Source organism: Myotis yumanensis, unplaced genomic scaffold (genome assembly GCF_028538775.1).
Source record: "Myotis yumanensis isolate MYYU_CA2020_CCGP unplaced genomic scaffold, mMyoYum1.0.hap1 SCAF_2, whole genome shotgun sequence".
In the NCBI taxonomy this organism is placed as follows: domain Eukaryota; kingdom Metazoa; phylum Chordata; class Mammalia; order Chiroptera; family Vespertilionidae; genus Myotis; species Myotis yumanensis.
Genome location: NW_027223753.1, coordinates 45,552,032 through 45,567,690, shown reverse-complemented (window position 1 = coordinate 45,567,690; position 15,659 = coordinate 45,552,032). Strand labels below are relative to the sequence as shown.

Below are 15,659 nucleotides of genomic sequence, written 5' to 3'. Positions count from 1 at the left end.
AACTGGTTTTGTCTGCTCAGGGAATTTTCAAGCCTAGTCTCTATTTTTTAATTTTAACAAAGTGAAAGTCATATCACATGATCTCACCCATATGTGGGATATAATGATCAACATAATTGAATGAACAAGAATAGATTCAGAGAGGGGGGAGAAAATGGCGGAGGCTTAGACGGACGTGCTGGTGCTTTGTCCCGGACCAGATAGGGGCGAGCAGCTGAAACGGGTAACAATCAGCCCGATCAAGCTGGGGAGGTTCAGCTGAGAGACAGTCTGCAGCCAGGAAAGACAGAAAACTCCTAAAAAATGCGGATGGTTAGAGATTGAGGCTGAAACCTCCCTCTGGGCGCCAGCGCAGCAGCGAGACCGCGCCATCTCAGGCAGCGTTTACCGGCATCCAGAGATCGGCTACTAACCCGGCGGCTACTAACCCGGAGGCAACGATTCGCAAACAGCGCGACTGCAAGAGCCAAGGGGAGACCTGCACCCCTCCACGGAAAGATTCAAGCAACAGCGGCCTCCTGATCACCACATGCTCTGCCTGGGGAACAGTTGCTGCGTCTGAAGCCTCCCTCCACCAGCCAGAAGAGCCACCACAACTGTGAACAGCACCCATCAGAGGCCCTGCTATCAACAGAGGAGCCGCTGCTACCACAACCGCCCAAGGAGCAACCACAGACCGAGGAGCCACTGCCACCCAGGGAGCAGCCACTGCCACCCAGGGTCCAGCCACTGAACGATTCAACAACTAGTAATGTCAGTGAGATCAAACATGGGTAGACAAAGAAACCCCCAAAGGAAAGAAAAGGAGGACTCGCCAGAAAAGCAGCTAAGTGAGACAGAGATATGCAACATGACGGAAAAAGAATTCAGAATAAGGTTCCTAGAGTACATGCACCGGATGTTCAAGAAGCAAGAAGAAACAGATGAAAAACTCAACTACGTATGCAAGAAGCTAGAAGAAACAGATGAAAAAATCAACAACTTAAGTAAGTCCCAAGAAGAAATGAAGAGCGACATAGCTGCAATAAAAAACACCATTGAAAGTATCAACAGTAGACTGGGAGAAGCGGAGGACCGAATCAGTGAATTAGAAGACAAGGAAGCAAAACACACTCAAACTGTACTGCAAATGGAGAAAAAAATTAAAAGACAGGAGGAGAGCCTAAGGGAACTTTGGGACAACATGAAACGAAGCAACATACGAATAATAGGGGTGCCAGAACAACAGAAAGATGAACATGGATTAGAAAACCTATTCGAAGAAATAATATCAGAAAACTTCCCTGAGGTGGGGAAGAAAAAAGTCACACAAGCCCAGAGAGTCCCAAACAAGGTGAACCCGAAAAGACCCACACCAAGACACATCATAATTACCATGGCAAATGTTCAGGATAAAGAGAGAATCTTACAGGCTGCAAGAGAGAGGCGGAAAGTAACATACAAGGGATCTCCCATTAGATTATCAAATGATTTCTCAACAGAAACACATCAGGCCAGAAAAGAATGGACGGAAATCTACAAAGTGATGCAAAGCAAAGGACTGAATCCAAGAATACTCTATCCAGCAAGGCTATCATTCAAAATTGAAGGGGAAATAAGAAGCTTCACAGACAAAAAAGGGCTAAGGGAGTTTATCACCACCAAGCCAGCCATGCAAGAAATGCTAAAGGGACTGGTGTAAAAGAAGAAATATCAAGCTCAGAAAGAAAACAGCCACACACACACAAAAAAAAGAAATGGCTACAAACAAGTACCTTTCAATAATAACTTTAAATGTAAATGGACTAAATGCTCCAAATAAAAGACATCGAGTGGCTGAATGGATAAAAAAACATGACCCATACATCTGCTGTCTACAAGAGACCCACCTCATTGGAAAGGACTCACACAGACTGAAAGTGAAGGGATGGAAAAATATATTTCATGCAAATGGAAAGGAAAAGAAAGCTGGGGTAGCAATACTTATATCTGACAAAATACATCTCAAAGTGAAGGCCATAACCAGAGATAAGGAAGGCCACTTCATAATACTAAAGGGATCAATACAACAAGAAGATATAACCCTGGTAAACATATATGCACCCAATGCAGGAGCACCCACATACATAAGAAAACTTCTGGAAGATATCAGGGGAGATATCGACAATAACACAATCATAGTAGGGGACTTTAATACACCACTGACATCACTGGATAAATCCGCTAGACAAACAATCAGCAAAGAAACAGCAATCCTAAATGACTCACTAGATCAGATGGACTTAATTGACATCTTCAGAACACTACACCCCACAGCTGCAGAATATACATTCCTCTCAGGTGCTCATGGGACATATTCAAAAATAGACCACATATTGGGTCACAAGCAAAGTCTCCACAAATTCAAGAAGATTGAGATCATAAAAAGCATCTTCTCAGACCACGATGGCATAATGTTAGAAATAAACTACAATAAAAACAACCCAAAATACTCAAACACTTGGAAGCTGAATAGCATGTTATTAAATATTGATTGGGTTACCGATGACATCAAAGAAGAAATTAAAAACATCCTGGACACTAATGACAATGAAAACACAACAATCCAAAACCTCTGGGACACAATGAAAGCAGTCCTGAGAGGGAAGTTTATAGCTCTACAGGCCTATCTCAAAAAACAAGAAAAAATGGTAGTTAATCATCTAACTCTACAACTCAAAGAATTAGAAAGAGAGCAACAAGAAAACCCCAGAGTGAGCAGAAGGAAGGAGATAATAAAGATTAGAGCAGAAATCAATGACATAGAGACCAAAAAAACAATACAGAAAATCAATGAAACCAAGAGCTGGTTCTTTGAAAGGATAAACAAGATTGACAAACCCCTCGCCAGGCTCACCAAGAAGCAAAGAGAAAGGTCCCAAATAAACCAAATCAGAAATGATAGAGGCGAAATAACAACAGACCCCACAGAAATACAAATGATTGTTAAACAATACTACGGGCAACTCTACTCCAACAAACTAGACAACCTGGAGGAAATGGACAAATTCCTAGAAAAATACAACATTCCAAAACTCAATCAGGAAGAATCTAAAAACCTCAATAGGCCAATAACTATGGAAGAAATTGAAGCAGTCATCAGAAAGCTTCCAGCAAACAAAAGCCCAGGGCCAGACGGCTTCACAGGGGAGTTCTACCAAACATTCAAGGAAGAACTAAAACCTACCCTCCTCAGACTACTACAAAAAATTCAAGAGGAAGGAACACTTCCAAGCTCATTCTATGAAGCCAGCATCACCCTAATACCAAAACCAGGTAAAGACATCACAATGAAAGAGAATTACAGGCCAATATCCCTCATGAACATAGATGCCAAAATCCTCAACAAAATCTTAGCAAATCGGATCCAGCAGTACATCAGAAGGATCATACACCATGACCAAGTAGGATTTATCCCAGAGATGCAAGGATGGTACAACATCCGTAAATCAATAAATGTGATACATCACATAAACAAATTGAAAGAAAAAAACCACATGGTCATATCAATTGATGCAGAAAAAGCATTCGACAAAATCCAACACCCATTTTTGATAAAAACTCTCAGAAAGGTGGGAATAGAAGGATCATACCTCAACATAATAAAAGCCATATATGACAAGCCCACAGCCAACATCATACTCAATGGTCAAAAACTAACACCATTTCCCCTAAGAACAGGAACAAGGCAGGGATGCCCACTCTCACCACTCCTGTTCAACATAGTACTGGAAGTATTAGCCATTGCAATTAGGCAAGAAGAAGAAATAAAAGGCATCCAAATTGGAAAAGAGGAAGTAAAACTGTCCTTATTTGCAGATGACATGATATTATACATACAAAACCCTAGAGACTCCATCAAAAAGCTACTAGACTTAATACATGAATTTGGCAATGTAGCAGGATACAAAATTAACCCCAAGAAATCTGAGGCATTTCTATACACCAATAGTGAACTTTCAGAAAGAGAGATTAGAAAAACAATCCCATTTACCATCGCACCAAAAAAATTAAGATACCTAGGAATAAACTTAACTAAAGAGGTTAAAGACCTCTACTCAGAAAACTACAGGACGTTGAAAAAAGAGATAGAGGAAGACATAAACAGATGGAAGAACATACCATGTTCTTGGATTGGTAGAATCAACATCATTAAAATGTCCATACTACCCAAAGCAATCTATAAATTCAACGCACTTCCCATTAAAATACCAATGGCCTTCTTCAAAGATCTAGAACGAACTCTCCAAAAATTCATCTGGAATAAAAAAAGACCCCGAATAGCTGCAGCGATCCTGAGAAAGAACAAAGTAGGTGGGATCTCAATGCCAGATATCAAACTGTATTACAAAGCCACTGTTCTCAAAACTGCCTGGTACTGGCACAAGAACAGACATATAGACCAGTGGAATAGAATAGAGAGTCCAGAAATTAGCCCGAACCAATATGCTCAATTAATTTTTGACAAAGGAGGCATGAACATACAATGGAGCCAAGATAGTCTCTTCAATAAATGGTGTTGGGAAAATTGGACAGATATATGCAAGAAAATGAAACTAGACCACCAACTTACACCATACACAAGAATAAACTCAAAATGGATAAAGGACTTAAATGTACGACAGGAAACCATAAAAATTCTAGAAGAATACAAAGGCAACAAAATCTCAGACTTATGCCAAAACAATTTCTTCACTGATACAGCTCCTAGGGCAGTTGAAACTAAAGAGAAACTGAACAAATGGGACTACATCAAAATAAAAAGCTTCTGCACAGCAAAAGAAACCATCAACAAAACAACAAGAAAACCCACCTCTTGGGAAAACATATTTGCCAACGTCATATCTGATAAGGGCTTAATCTCCAAAATTTATAGGGAACTCATACAACTTAACAAAAAGAAGATAAACAATCCAATCAAAAAATGGGCAAAGGATCTAAATAGACACCTTTCAAAAGAGGACATTCAGAAAGCCAAGAGACATATGAAAACATGCTCAAAGTCACTAATCATCCAAGAGATGCAAATCAAAACAACAATGAGGTACCATCTCACACCTGTCAGAATGGCCATCATCAACAAATCAACAAACGACAAGTGCTGGAGAGGATGTGGAGAAAAAGGAACACTTGTGCACTGCTGGTGGGAATGCAGACTGGTGCAGCCACTATGGAAGGCAGTATGGAGGTTCCTCAAAAAATTGGAAATGGAACTCCCATTTGACCCTGTGATCCCACTACTAGGAATATATCCCAAGAAACCAGAAACACCTATCAGAAAGGATATATGTAACCAGATGTTCATAGCAGCACAATTCACCATAGCTAAGATCTGGAAACAGCCTAAGTGCCCATCAGTAGATGAATGGATTAGAAAACTGTGGTACATCTACACGATGGAATACTATGCTGCTGTTAAAAAGAAGGAACTCCTACCATTTGCAACATCATGGATGGAACTGGAGAGCATTATGCTAAGTGAAACAAGCCAGTCAATGAAGGAAAAATACCACATGATCTCACTCATTCATGGATAATAAAGACCATTACAAACTTTTGAACAATAATAGATACAGAGGCAGAGCTGCCTCAAACTGATTGTCAAACTGCAGTGGGAAGGCCAGAGAGAGTTGGGGGGCAGGAGGGAGGGGAGTAAGAGATCAACCGAAGGACTTGTATGCATGCATATAAGCATAACTAATGGACATAAGACACTGGGGGGTAAGGGAGGGTAGGGGTTTGTCAAGGGCGGGGGGGAAAAAGGACACTTATGTAATACCCTTTGTAATACTTTAAGCGAAAAAAAAAAAAAAAAAAGAATAGATTCAGAGACAAATGGCAGGGGAGGGGGGTTAGAGAGCAACCCAAGGACTTCTATGTATGCATATTAGCATAACCAATGGACACAGACACTGGGGTGGTGGGGGCTTGCCTAGGGTGGGAATGGCTGGGGGGAGCGGGGTCAAATGGGGAAAAAGGAGACATACTAATATGTAAAACTTTAGACAATAAAAAAAAGAAAAAAAGAAAGTCAATGCCCTTTTAAGAGAAGAAGACTTAGCATCCACTTACAAGTTAGAAATAATCTTTATATATTCTCTAATAAGAATGTGTGTACATGCCTGTACATGGATATATCCATAGTATACAATATATTTCAACAAAGCCATCTTAAAAGTCATAAAAACTTAATGCAGTGCTGAGAAATATTATCTATCAGTCTCTTCCTCTCCTCCCTCCCTCCCTAATGAATAATAAAATAATATGCTCACCCTCTGGTGGCCAAAATCAGAAATACATTTCCATTTTCCTGGATTATATTAAAAATAGGACTAGTGTGGTGTATTAAGTTTCTGCTTCATATTTAACCTACACTAAAAATAGACCTAAAAGAAGGCCATTGGCTTAAAAAACAAAGCAAAGCAGGTCTACTACAATATCTAAAGGTACAGAAGTATGGTAAAGGAAAATCAACTAAATCATTAAATATAGTAATTTAAGAATTGCGTGTGATAGTATTTGATACTTAACACTAATTCAGTTTTGAAATAGTACAACTATAGAATTTTAAAGTAGGAAGGAATTACTTCTCATGTAGTCTATTCCTCTCCCATTTAAAACTGCATGTTAGATAATTATCTTAAAATTAAATTTTTATTTCATTTTATTTTAGTTATTTCAACTTGTTAATTAATGACATAAAAAACAAAGTCTGCATAAATGGGATTAAATAGTAATGAGACCTTTTTAATGTTGCTATTTTTTTAAGTTTACAAACAGCCCTAAGAATTAGGAAAAATTCATGCCGCATATAAGTTTATTTTAAATTTCTGCCCACTTTATTCAACTGTCCAACAAATATTTCTTGCATATCCATATGGTTTCTATGGCATATGCTGGAATTATAACTGTCCCTGCTCTCAGCCTAGTGAAGAGTACAGATAAATAGTAACTACAGGATAGAATGGTGAGTATGACAACAAAGAATAAGCACAAAGTGTTAGGGCCATCAAAGTAGTCTTGATGGGCACAGTAATAGGGAAAGAATTCTTGGGAAAGGTGACATTTTCTGGGACCTGAAGCAAGAAGAGGGAAGTGGGAGGGAAAAATTATTCTATAGGCAAGAAGGAAACATTCCATCCAAAGGGTCTGAGATGAGAGAGAATGTGGAAACTGGGAGAAGGTACAGAAGTATGGTTAGAAAGAAGTCTGAAAAGGAAAGGTCACAGGTAGGAAGAAAATCTGAAGATAGAAAGATAGCAATGTCTAATATTGGAGAGAGGGCTTTAAGATATCCACTGGACTTGATGACAAGGAAGTTATCGGGGTCTGTGGGGGAATAGCAGTAGTTGAATTAACTGGAGAGAATGGAAAGAAAGATGGACAAGAAAATGGGCATGGCAAATGTGGACAAGAGATATAAGGACAGAGGGAGAAAGGGAATGAGAGGTTTCTTAAAGATAAGAAGTCTATAATGTGTAAATACAACATGAAAAAGCCAACATAGAGGGGGCGTTTGTAGATAAGACTCACTCTTAGGGAGCTTTAATGCAAACACTAAGGAGACAGGTAGGGATAGGACCTAGGACACAGGAGAGGTTTGGAACCTAGATATTTTTTTGGTAATGGTGGAATGTGGTCCCAGGCTGAGCACCTGCAGGGCCCTGGGGGAGGCACAGGTTCAAAGCTAAAGATACAGAGCAGGACATAGAGGCTACCAGTGAAGAGGCAGGCATTGCAGCAACAGCAGCAGCAGCAGCAGCAGCAGCAGCAGGAAGAAGGAACCCAAAAAATCCCCTGGTCCTTCCACAGCCACATGCCAGCGACCACACAGGCGCAGATAGGAGCTCCGGACCCAAGAGTTCCCTGGACAGAGCATGGAAAAGCCAAAGAGATCACATAGGGCACTTGCTGCAGCTGGCCCATTTACATTTTCTTTTAGGATTTTGTAGAATTCATTGAGTGTTACTTTTTAAAAAAATATTTTGTTGATTTCAGAGAGGAAGGGGGAGACAGAGATACAAACATCAATGATGAGAGAGAATCATCATTCAGCTGCCTCCTACACCCCCCACATTGGGGACGGAGCCCACAAACTGGGCACATGTCCTGACCGGGAATCGAACAGTGACCTCCTGGGTCATAGGTTGATGCTCAACCACTGAGTCACACTGGCTGGGCGACTATTACTTTTTATTTTATTTTATTTTATTTTTAGGATTAAGAGTAAATTTACTTTTTAATTGTCACAAATATAGAGCTCATTTTAATATTTTCTTAAGTTTTTGGTCACATTGCAAACTGTCTTTTATTTCCTTTTGAAAATCTTTTTAGAAATAGTTCCCCTCCTTTAAAAAAGATATTTGCTATGCTTTATGTCTTTCAAGAATCTTTAAATAGAAAAGAACATGATAAAAAAGTTAACTAGTGATTATTGGCTATTCTAAAGCTCAAATTGCCTCTTCACCAGATGTATAGCTCTTAGCCAGGCAAGAAGCCCTAGAATTTCCCTGATTATAAATATATTTATAAGAAATTGACCATTATTCATTACAAATTACATATTTGTAAAGAAAATATAAATGAAGCCTAAGCTAAAGAATATTAACCAAAACAACCTTAATGCTGTGAATAGCCATGTCTTTTTGCTTGCCTCACTGAGTATCTGAGAGTATGCTTTTGGAGAAAGATGAAATCCCCCTCTCATTTAAGAGCTAATAAATTTTAGTCAAAGACTAGGACATAACTTACAGAACAGGTCATTTGATGTGGCATTTAACAAGTTAGTTACTTATACTGCACAATAAAATCTTATTAACAAAATCTTAATACTTCAATCTTTATATTTGCTATTCAGGTTACTTTGGTGCTCCTTTATAATTAAATCTCTTTAGTTTAAACCTAAGAAGTGTATTATATACTTATTGATGTCTTTTAAGGATGATATGTTTCTATTAGGAGGAAATAAAAAGCTGAAGAACTGGAAAATGTTGATCTGTCATTTTTTGAAGAAATCGAAGATCTGAAGTATAACTACAAAGAAGAAGTGAAAAAAATTCTTTTAGAAGGGTAGTTAAAAAAACTTTCTGAACAATTTGGAGTTGAATTAATTAGTCCTGTTGCTGCTTCTGAACAGTTGAAGACGAAGAGGGAAGTCCTGTCAATTTCCCCACTTATTAAGGGCCAGCTATAATTACAGTTTTTATTTAACTATTTACAAGTCTCTGACCTACATGATATCCTTTCCGATACCCTGTACCTTTACCTGAATTTGAAATTTTAGTAAATAAATTGTATGAAATTTTTAACACATTAGAAAAGTATATATTTGAAGATTTTTAAAGTAAGTTATGACTATCAAGTAGGCAATGAGCTATAGTGAACTTCTGTACATTCATAATGTTTTAAGTTTTTAAATATGAGAATAACAATTTTAACACTTAAAATTGGGGTTTTATATTTTTACCTATTTATATATGTGTCATAGTTCTTACATTTTATATGTATTTATAACTTGTATATATGTGTGTGTGTGTGTGTGTGTGTGTGTGTGTACAATATTGTTAAATGTCAAGCAAGATTAAATTAAACTCAGCTTAAAGTATTTAATTTTGAAAGTAAATGATCTAAACTTGTTGGTTTCATTGTTATCTTTAAATTACTACTCAGTTATAGTGGACAGAATCCAACCCTTTGTACAAGCTGGGGAGCTTACTATTACTTACATTTTTAAATCCAGAGGTTAAAATTCATTTGCTGATTCTAAATAAGACTTTGGCCAAAACCGGTTTGGCTCAGTGGATAGAGTGTCGGCCTGCGGACTGAAAGGTCCCAGGTTCGATTCCGGTCAAGGGCATGTACCTGGGTTGCGGGCACATCCCCAGTGGGAGATGTGCAGGAGGCAGCTGATCGATGTTTCTCTCTCATCGATGTTTCTGACTCTCTATCTCTCTCCCTTCCACTCTGTAAAAAAATCAATAAAATATATTTTAAAAAAAAAGACTTTGACTAGATATTTCCAACTGGATAATTCATTTCTTCAAATGCTAGAAGACTTATTTCTCCATTAGACACTGAACAATAAATAGGAACCTTGAGGTATTTTCACCTTTTACACATGGCAGAATATTCAAGATTCAAATATAACAACAATAAAGCTGGTTTTAAATTACATTTCCAGTCTATTCATGGAGTATTATATCTTTGAGCCTACTAAATTTCTGACGATCTATTTTTGAAAAATGATTAAATAGACAGTATCAAAAGCATAGTCATGTTCGTTCAAGTTCATGTTAATAATAACCGGTTTTGAATTCATGTAAGTATCTGGAATTGGCCAGCATAAACCAAGATGATGGCGATGGACCTTGATTAAAGAGCCATCATTGCAATGCCATACTATTCCTTCAATTTTACCCTCTCTGCAACCTTCAAACCAGGACAACAGATCACTGTGCTTCAAGGGAGGTAGATTTCTTATTTGAAATGCTCCATGTGGTATAAGAAGTTGTAACAGATGCTTCTTGCTTCCTAACCCATAGGGGTTTCCATTACTATTTGTTCCTATTAGCTCCAGCGTCTGTTCTAAGAGGTCTGATAGTGGCACTGCAGTAATTTCCAAAAGACCAGAATCATCAGGATGAGGCTTCAGTACCAGGGCTATTTCAAATTCATAATTAACTACAGAGGAATGCCAGCAATACTGCTTGTTGTTTTTCTCCACTGGTACCCACCCAGGAATGTGTCCATTTTCATCAGGCATTGGATTTCCATTTAATTGTTCAATTTCCTTCACTGGTATCCAGCACTCTGGAACAGGTTTGAAGTCCTCCTCAACATTCCAAATAAATTCTTTTGAGGGGGGAACCAAGATGGCGGCGTAAGGTATAAACCTGTGTGTGCTGCCTCCCACAACAACACTGAGATTACAACTATAAGACAAAACAGCTATCATCCAGAACCACGGGAAAACTGGCCGAGTGGAAGTTCTACAACTAGAAGGAAAGAAAGAAGTGCATTGAGACTGAGTAGGAGGTGCAGAGGCGCCAAGAACAGAGGTACAAAGGCGCGCGCGAGGCAGGCTGCACCTGGATGCACGGTTTTTTTTTCAATGGGAAGGGGAGACAAGCTCTCGAACGCACTGAGCTCGTTTAAGGCGAGATTCTGAGGTCCCAGGCTCCTACTGGGAGAAACTGTCTTACAGCGGGTCGGAAAGCGAGGGTGGCTTTCTCCCAGAGCTGCTTGCAGGGATCATTGTTGCCGGGGGCGCGGGACTCAGGGACACAGAGACACGGAGTTGGAGTCGCAGAGACATGAGGAGTCACAGAGACGCTGACGACAACCATTGCTGTTTGCTCCGCCCTGGTGATTCTCTGAGACCCCGCCCCACTCAATTTACATCCCCACCCAAGTTGTGCCAGTGGCGCAAGGAACCACCTGCGTTTTTGCAGCCTATCCCAACAAACTGCAGCTGTGTCAGAGAGCTCCAAAACTTCCAAATTCCAAACAAAGAGGAGAAATCTGTTAATATCACTGTAGCTCCTGGACCCACACAGTGGTTGACTTGGAGATTCAGGAGCCAGGGTACCCCTGGTCAGATACCAGATTTCAACTCCTCACATCCATAAGGGACACACTCAAGAAACAGACTCAGTGAGCACCAAAGCCCCACTGAAGCAAGTCACAGCTGATTTTCACAGCCAATTAATTGGCCTGGAGGTCAATTCCTCCCAGTGATACCTACAACAATCAAGGCTTCACTACAACAAGACTGTGCACAAAGACCACAAGGGGGTGCACCAAGAGTGTCCTCCTCAGGTAATTGGGGAGGCTGAACCACTGGGCCCTAAAGGACACTTAGCACAGAAAACCATTTTATCAACACAGGGAAGCATAAAAAATGCGGAGACAAAGAAAAAGGACACAAATGACAGAAATGGAGGAAAGCAAACTATTGGATATAGAGTTCAAAACCACACTCTTAAGGTCTTTCAAGAATTTTCTAGAAACTGCCGATAAACTTAATGAGACCTACAAGAAATCTAATGAGACCCTCAAGGTTGTGATAAAGGACCAACTAGAAATTAAGCATACACTGACTGAAATAAAGAATATTATACAGACTCCCAACAGCAGACTAGAGGATCGCAAGAATCAAGTCAACGATTTGAAATACGAAGAAGCAAAAAACACCCAACCGGAAAAGCAAAATGAAAAAAGAATCCAAAAATACGAAGATAGTGTAAGGAGCCTCTGGGACAGCTTCAAGCGTAGAACATCCGAATTATAGGGGTGCCAGAAGAAGAGAGAGAGCAAGATATTGAAAACCTATTTGAAGAAATAATGGCAGAAAACTTCCCCTACCTGGTGAAAGAAATAGACTCACAAGTCCAGGAAGCACAGAGAACCCCAAACAAAAGGAATCCAAAAAGGACCACACCAAGACACATCATAATTAAAATGCCAAGAGCAAAAGATAAAGAGAGAATCTTAAAAGCAGCAAGAGAAAGAAAGTCAGTTACCTACAAGGGAGTACCCATACGACTGTCAGCTGACTTCTCAACAGAAACTCTGCAGGCCAGGAGGGAGTGGCAAGAAATATTCAAAGTGATGAATGCCAAGAATCTACAACCAAGATTACTTTATCCAGCAAAGCTATCATTCAGAATTGAAGGTCAGATAAAGAGCTTCACAGATAAGAAAAAGCTAAAGGAGTTCATCACCACCAAACCAGTATTATATGAAATGCTGAAAGGTATCCTTTAAGAAGAGGAAGAAGAAGAAAAAGGTAAAAATAAAAATTATGAACAACAAATACACATCTATCGACAAGTGAATCTGAAAATCAAGTGAATAATCTGATGAACAGAATGAACTGGTGATTATAATAGAATCAGAGGCATAGAAAGGGAGTGGACTGACTATTCTTGGGGGGGGGGAAGAGGTGAGGGAGATGCGGGAAGAGACTGGACAAAAATCGTGCACCTATGGATGAGGACAGTGGGTGGGGAGTGAGGGAGGAGGATGGGGTGGGAACTGGGTGGAGGGGAGTTATGGGGGGAAAAAGAGGAACAAATGTAATAATTTGAACAATAAAGATTTAATTAATAAAAAAAGAAAAAAAGAAGAGGAAGAAGAAGAAAAAGGTAAAGATAAAAATTATGAACAACAAAGTGACAACAAATAAATACCTATCAACAAGTGAACCTAAAAATTAAGTCAGAATAAACTGGTGAATATAATAGAAGCAGAGGCATAGAAAGGGAGTGGACTGACAACTCTTGGGGGGAAGCGGGTGTTGGGGGGGCGCGGGAAGAGATTGGACAAAAATCTTACACCTATGGATGAGGACAATGGCAGGGGGTAAGGACATGGGGTGGGATGGGAACCGGGTGGACGGGAGATATGGGGGGAAAAAAGAGGAACATCTATAATAATCTGAAAAATAAAGATTTATTAATTTTAAAAAATTCTTTTGAGTTTTGTTTTGAATGTAGAAAATTTTTAAATCTTTTTTCAGCTAGAGTGTTAGGTTTTCTATCTAATCGAGCCCACAGATATGGCTGACCTTTGTAGGTAGTAACGTAACAACATGTTCCATCCACTTTTTCTGTTGGAATTGCACTGTATATATCTGCATCTAATGCCTTGTGACTTACAGTTTCAGTTGCCAAAACTTTAAATGTCTGATGTTCCCTTTTGGTGGAGGGCTCCTCTTTCACCTCGGTCACAAACACACAGGGCATTTTCCGCTGCACGGAGCCCAGGCACCTCATGGTGGGCACAACGAGCAATGCGAGTGGGAAGCGTGCCTCGGATCAGCGACGGGTTCCTGCAGGCAGAGGAGGCAGCAATCGTGCTCACGCCACACACTCCTCACGCCCAGCGGCTGCAGCCTTGACCACCTATACTGAGCGTCCGACTATTACATTTTAAAAGCTCACCTATAATTTTAGTTTTATTTACTATTCATATATAAAATGTGCCCAGATTTACCATTAAATAAAGCCACACATTTAAAAGTTATTTATATTTTAATAATAAAGTATATAATATAGGAGGAAATGTAAATACATACAAATTAGATTATTTATGTATATTAGTTAAATTGAATAGATTTAATTGATCAACAGATACCTTACTAAACCTGAAATAATTCTTCTTTGTCTGATAGTCTTGTGTAGAATTATTTCCTAGAAATGGTATTTAAGATATAAGGGAATATACACAATTATATATCCATTCTTGTCGTTCATCCAGAGGCATTACATGTTGACAAACCTGCGTATAAAAATAGAGAGCTTTTACTTTCCTTTTACATATTGATATTTTGCACTAATTTTTCAATAGGACATTTCTAGACTCTATGTAAAAAATATCCCTGTACTTATAAAATTCTATAATATTTATCCTTAGCAGAGACCTGCAGTCTATAATCTGATGTCTAACAGAATAAGACAGACTAAATTCTACTTGAATAGAATTGGTGTTTGTGAAGGTAGATAAAGAAGGATGGTGGAAAGGGGAGTAAATATCCTTTCCTCATTACCTACAACATTTTATAAAATCCTCACTGGGATAACTGAAAAAAATCTCCTTCCTTTATCCTGTTCTAGAATGTTCTAGGATTTCACAGAGAGTATGGAGAAAGAAAGGGTAAAAATAGAAAGCTTTTCCCTGTCTCCCTTCTTTAGACTAGTTTCAGCATCTACTGATCTGTCCCTGCCTTTGAACTCCTGGCTAAATCAGAAATCCAGAGCTCTGCTAACACTGGAACCCACCTGTTCCTGATTTGACTTAGCTGGTTACCTAAAACTCAGAAGCATTTTCTCTTTCAGGTTACCTTGGAAAATCTAAATAATATACATAAAAGTATTGTGGATTATCAAAATTCCTAATACTATTAATACTGCTTTGTATTTGTATATGATGTTCAAAAGTGCTTTCATGTACATCATTTTATCTTTACATTAACTTTGTGAAGTACCTGGAGCTGGTGATATATTAATTTTACACTTAAATAGACTGGAACAGAAAGGGTAAGTAATTAGAACCAAGTCTCCTATCTCCTAGTATAAGATGATACTAATACAAATACCAGACTTAAAATAACTCTCCACTTCATTTTATATATACATTTATTCATAGCATTATAGCAAAAAATTTTTTTTCCAATTGACAAAACAGAAAGCTTTAGTTAGAAAACAATGCATTACCATTGTAGATTTGGGTGCAACTTCTACTGCAAATATGTTGAGTCCTCTGTTGTTTATGCAGTTTTTACTTAGTTCATTGTTGATGTGAATAATCACTTTATTATCTGACTATAAAAAAGATTTGATAAGTTGTTAGTTCTGTCTTTAATAAAGCAGATAAATAAAACGGTAATTATAAGGCATTGTGTAAGTCTTGTGATAGAGGTATTCATAGGGTTCTATAGAAACACAGAAAACATTATAGAAATACAGAAACATTAGCTGAGACTGGGGTATCAAGGAATACCTTATGGAAGAAATGATACTTGAGGTAATAGATGATGGCCTCTAGGATGGATAGGAAGTAAGAAACAGCAGAATGGAGCTGAGAAGTGAGAGAAATGCAAGTCAAAGTATTTCCTGCTATAGAACTGCAATCACTTCCTA

At 38.7% G+C, this 15,659-nt stretch overlaps 2 protein-coding genes and 1 long non-coding RNA gene across 5 annotated transcripts in view; 1 reads left to right on the top strand and 2 right to left on the bottom strand.

Moving 5' to 3' along the window:
• Positions 1-15,659, top strand: part of LOC139003430 (uncharacterized) — a 92,988-nt gene that overhangs the window by 17,771 nt on the left and 59,558 nt on the right. The window contains exon 3 of one of the 2 annotated variants that reach the window (XR_011470245.1): positions 8,977-9,371. The exons of the other annotated variant lie outside the window; for it this stretch is intronic. This is a non-coding gene — a long non-coding RNA (uncharacterized lncRNA). Of the gene's footprint in view, positions 1-8,976; positions 9,372-15,659 lie in introns of those variants that run through there. 2 annotated transcript variants of the gene reach the window in all.
• On the bottom strand, positions 10,247-13,793 carry LOC139003429 (RNA ligase 1-like). The gene is made up of 2 exons (XM_070405276.1): positions 13,484-13,793; positions 10,247-10,863 (listed from the first exon to the last, which is right to left on the bottom strand). The coding sequence occupies exons 1-2, from the start codon at positions 13,791-13,793 to the stop codon at positions 10,247-10,249; spliced, it is 927 nt and encodes a 308-aa protein (XP_070261377.1).
• The window catches only part of EFCAB7 (EF-hand calcium binding domain 7), a 66,447-nt gene continuing 64,867 nt past the window's right edge, over positions 14,080-15,659 (bottom strand). For both annotated transcript variants that reach the window (XM_070405273.1, XM_070405274.1), the window contains 2 exons: positions 15,234-15,341; positions 14,080-14,298 (listed from right to left, as the gene is read on the bottom strand). In XM_070405273.1, coding sequence (XP_070261374.1) covers positions 14,224-14,298; positions 15,234-15,341 — 183 coding nt within the window. In that variant the 3' untranslated portion in view covers positions 14,080-14,223. The remainder of the gene's footprint in view (positions 14,299-15,233; positions 15,342-15,659) is intronic.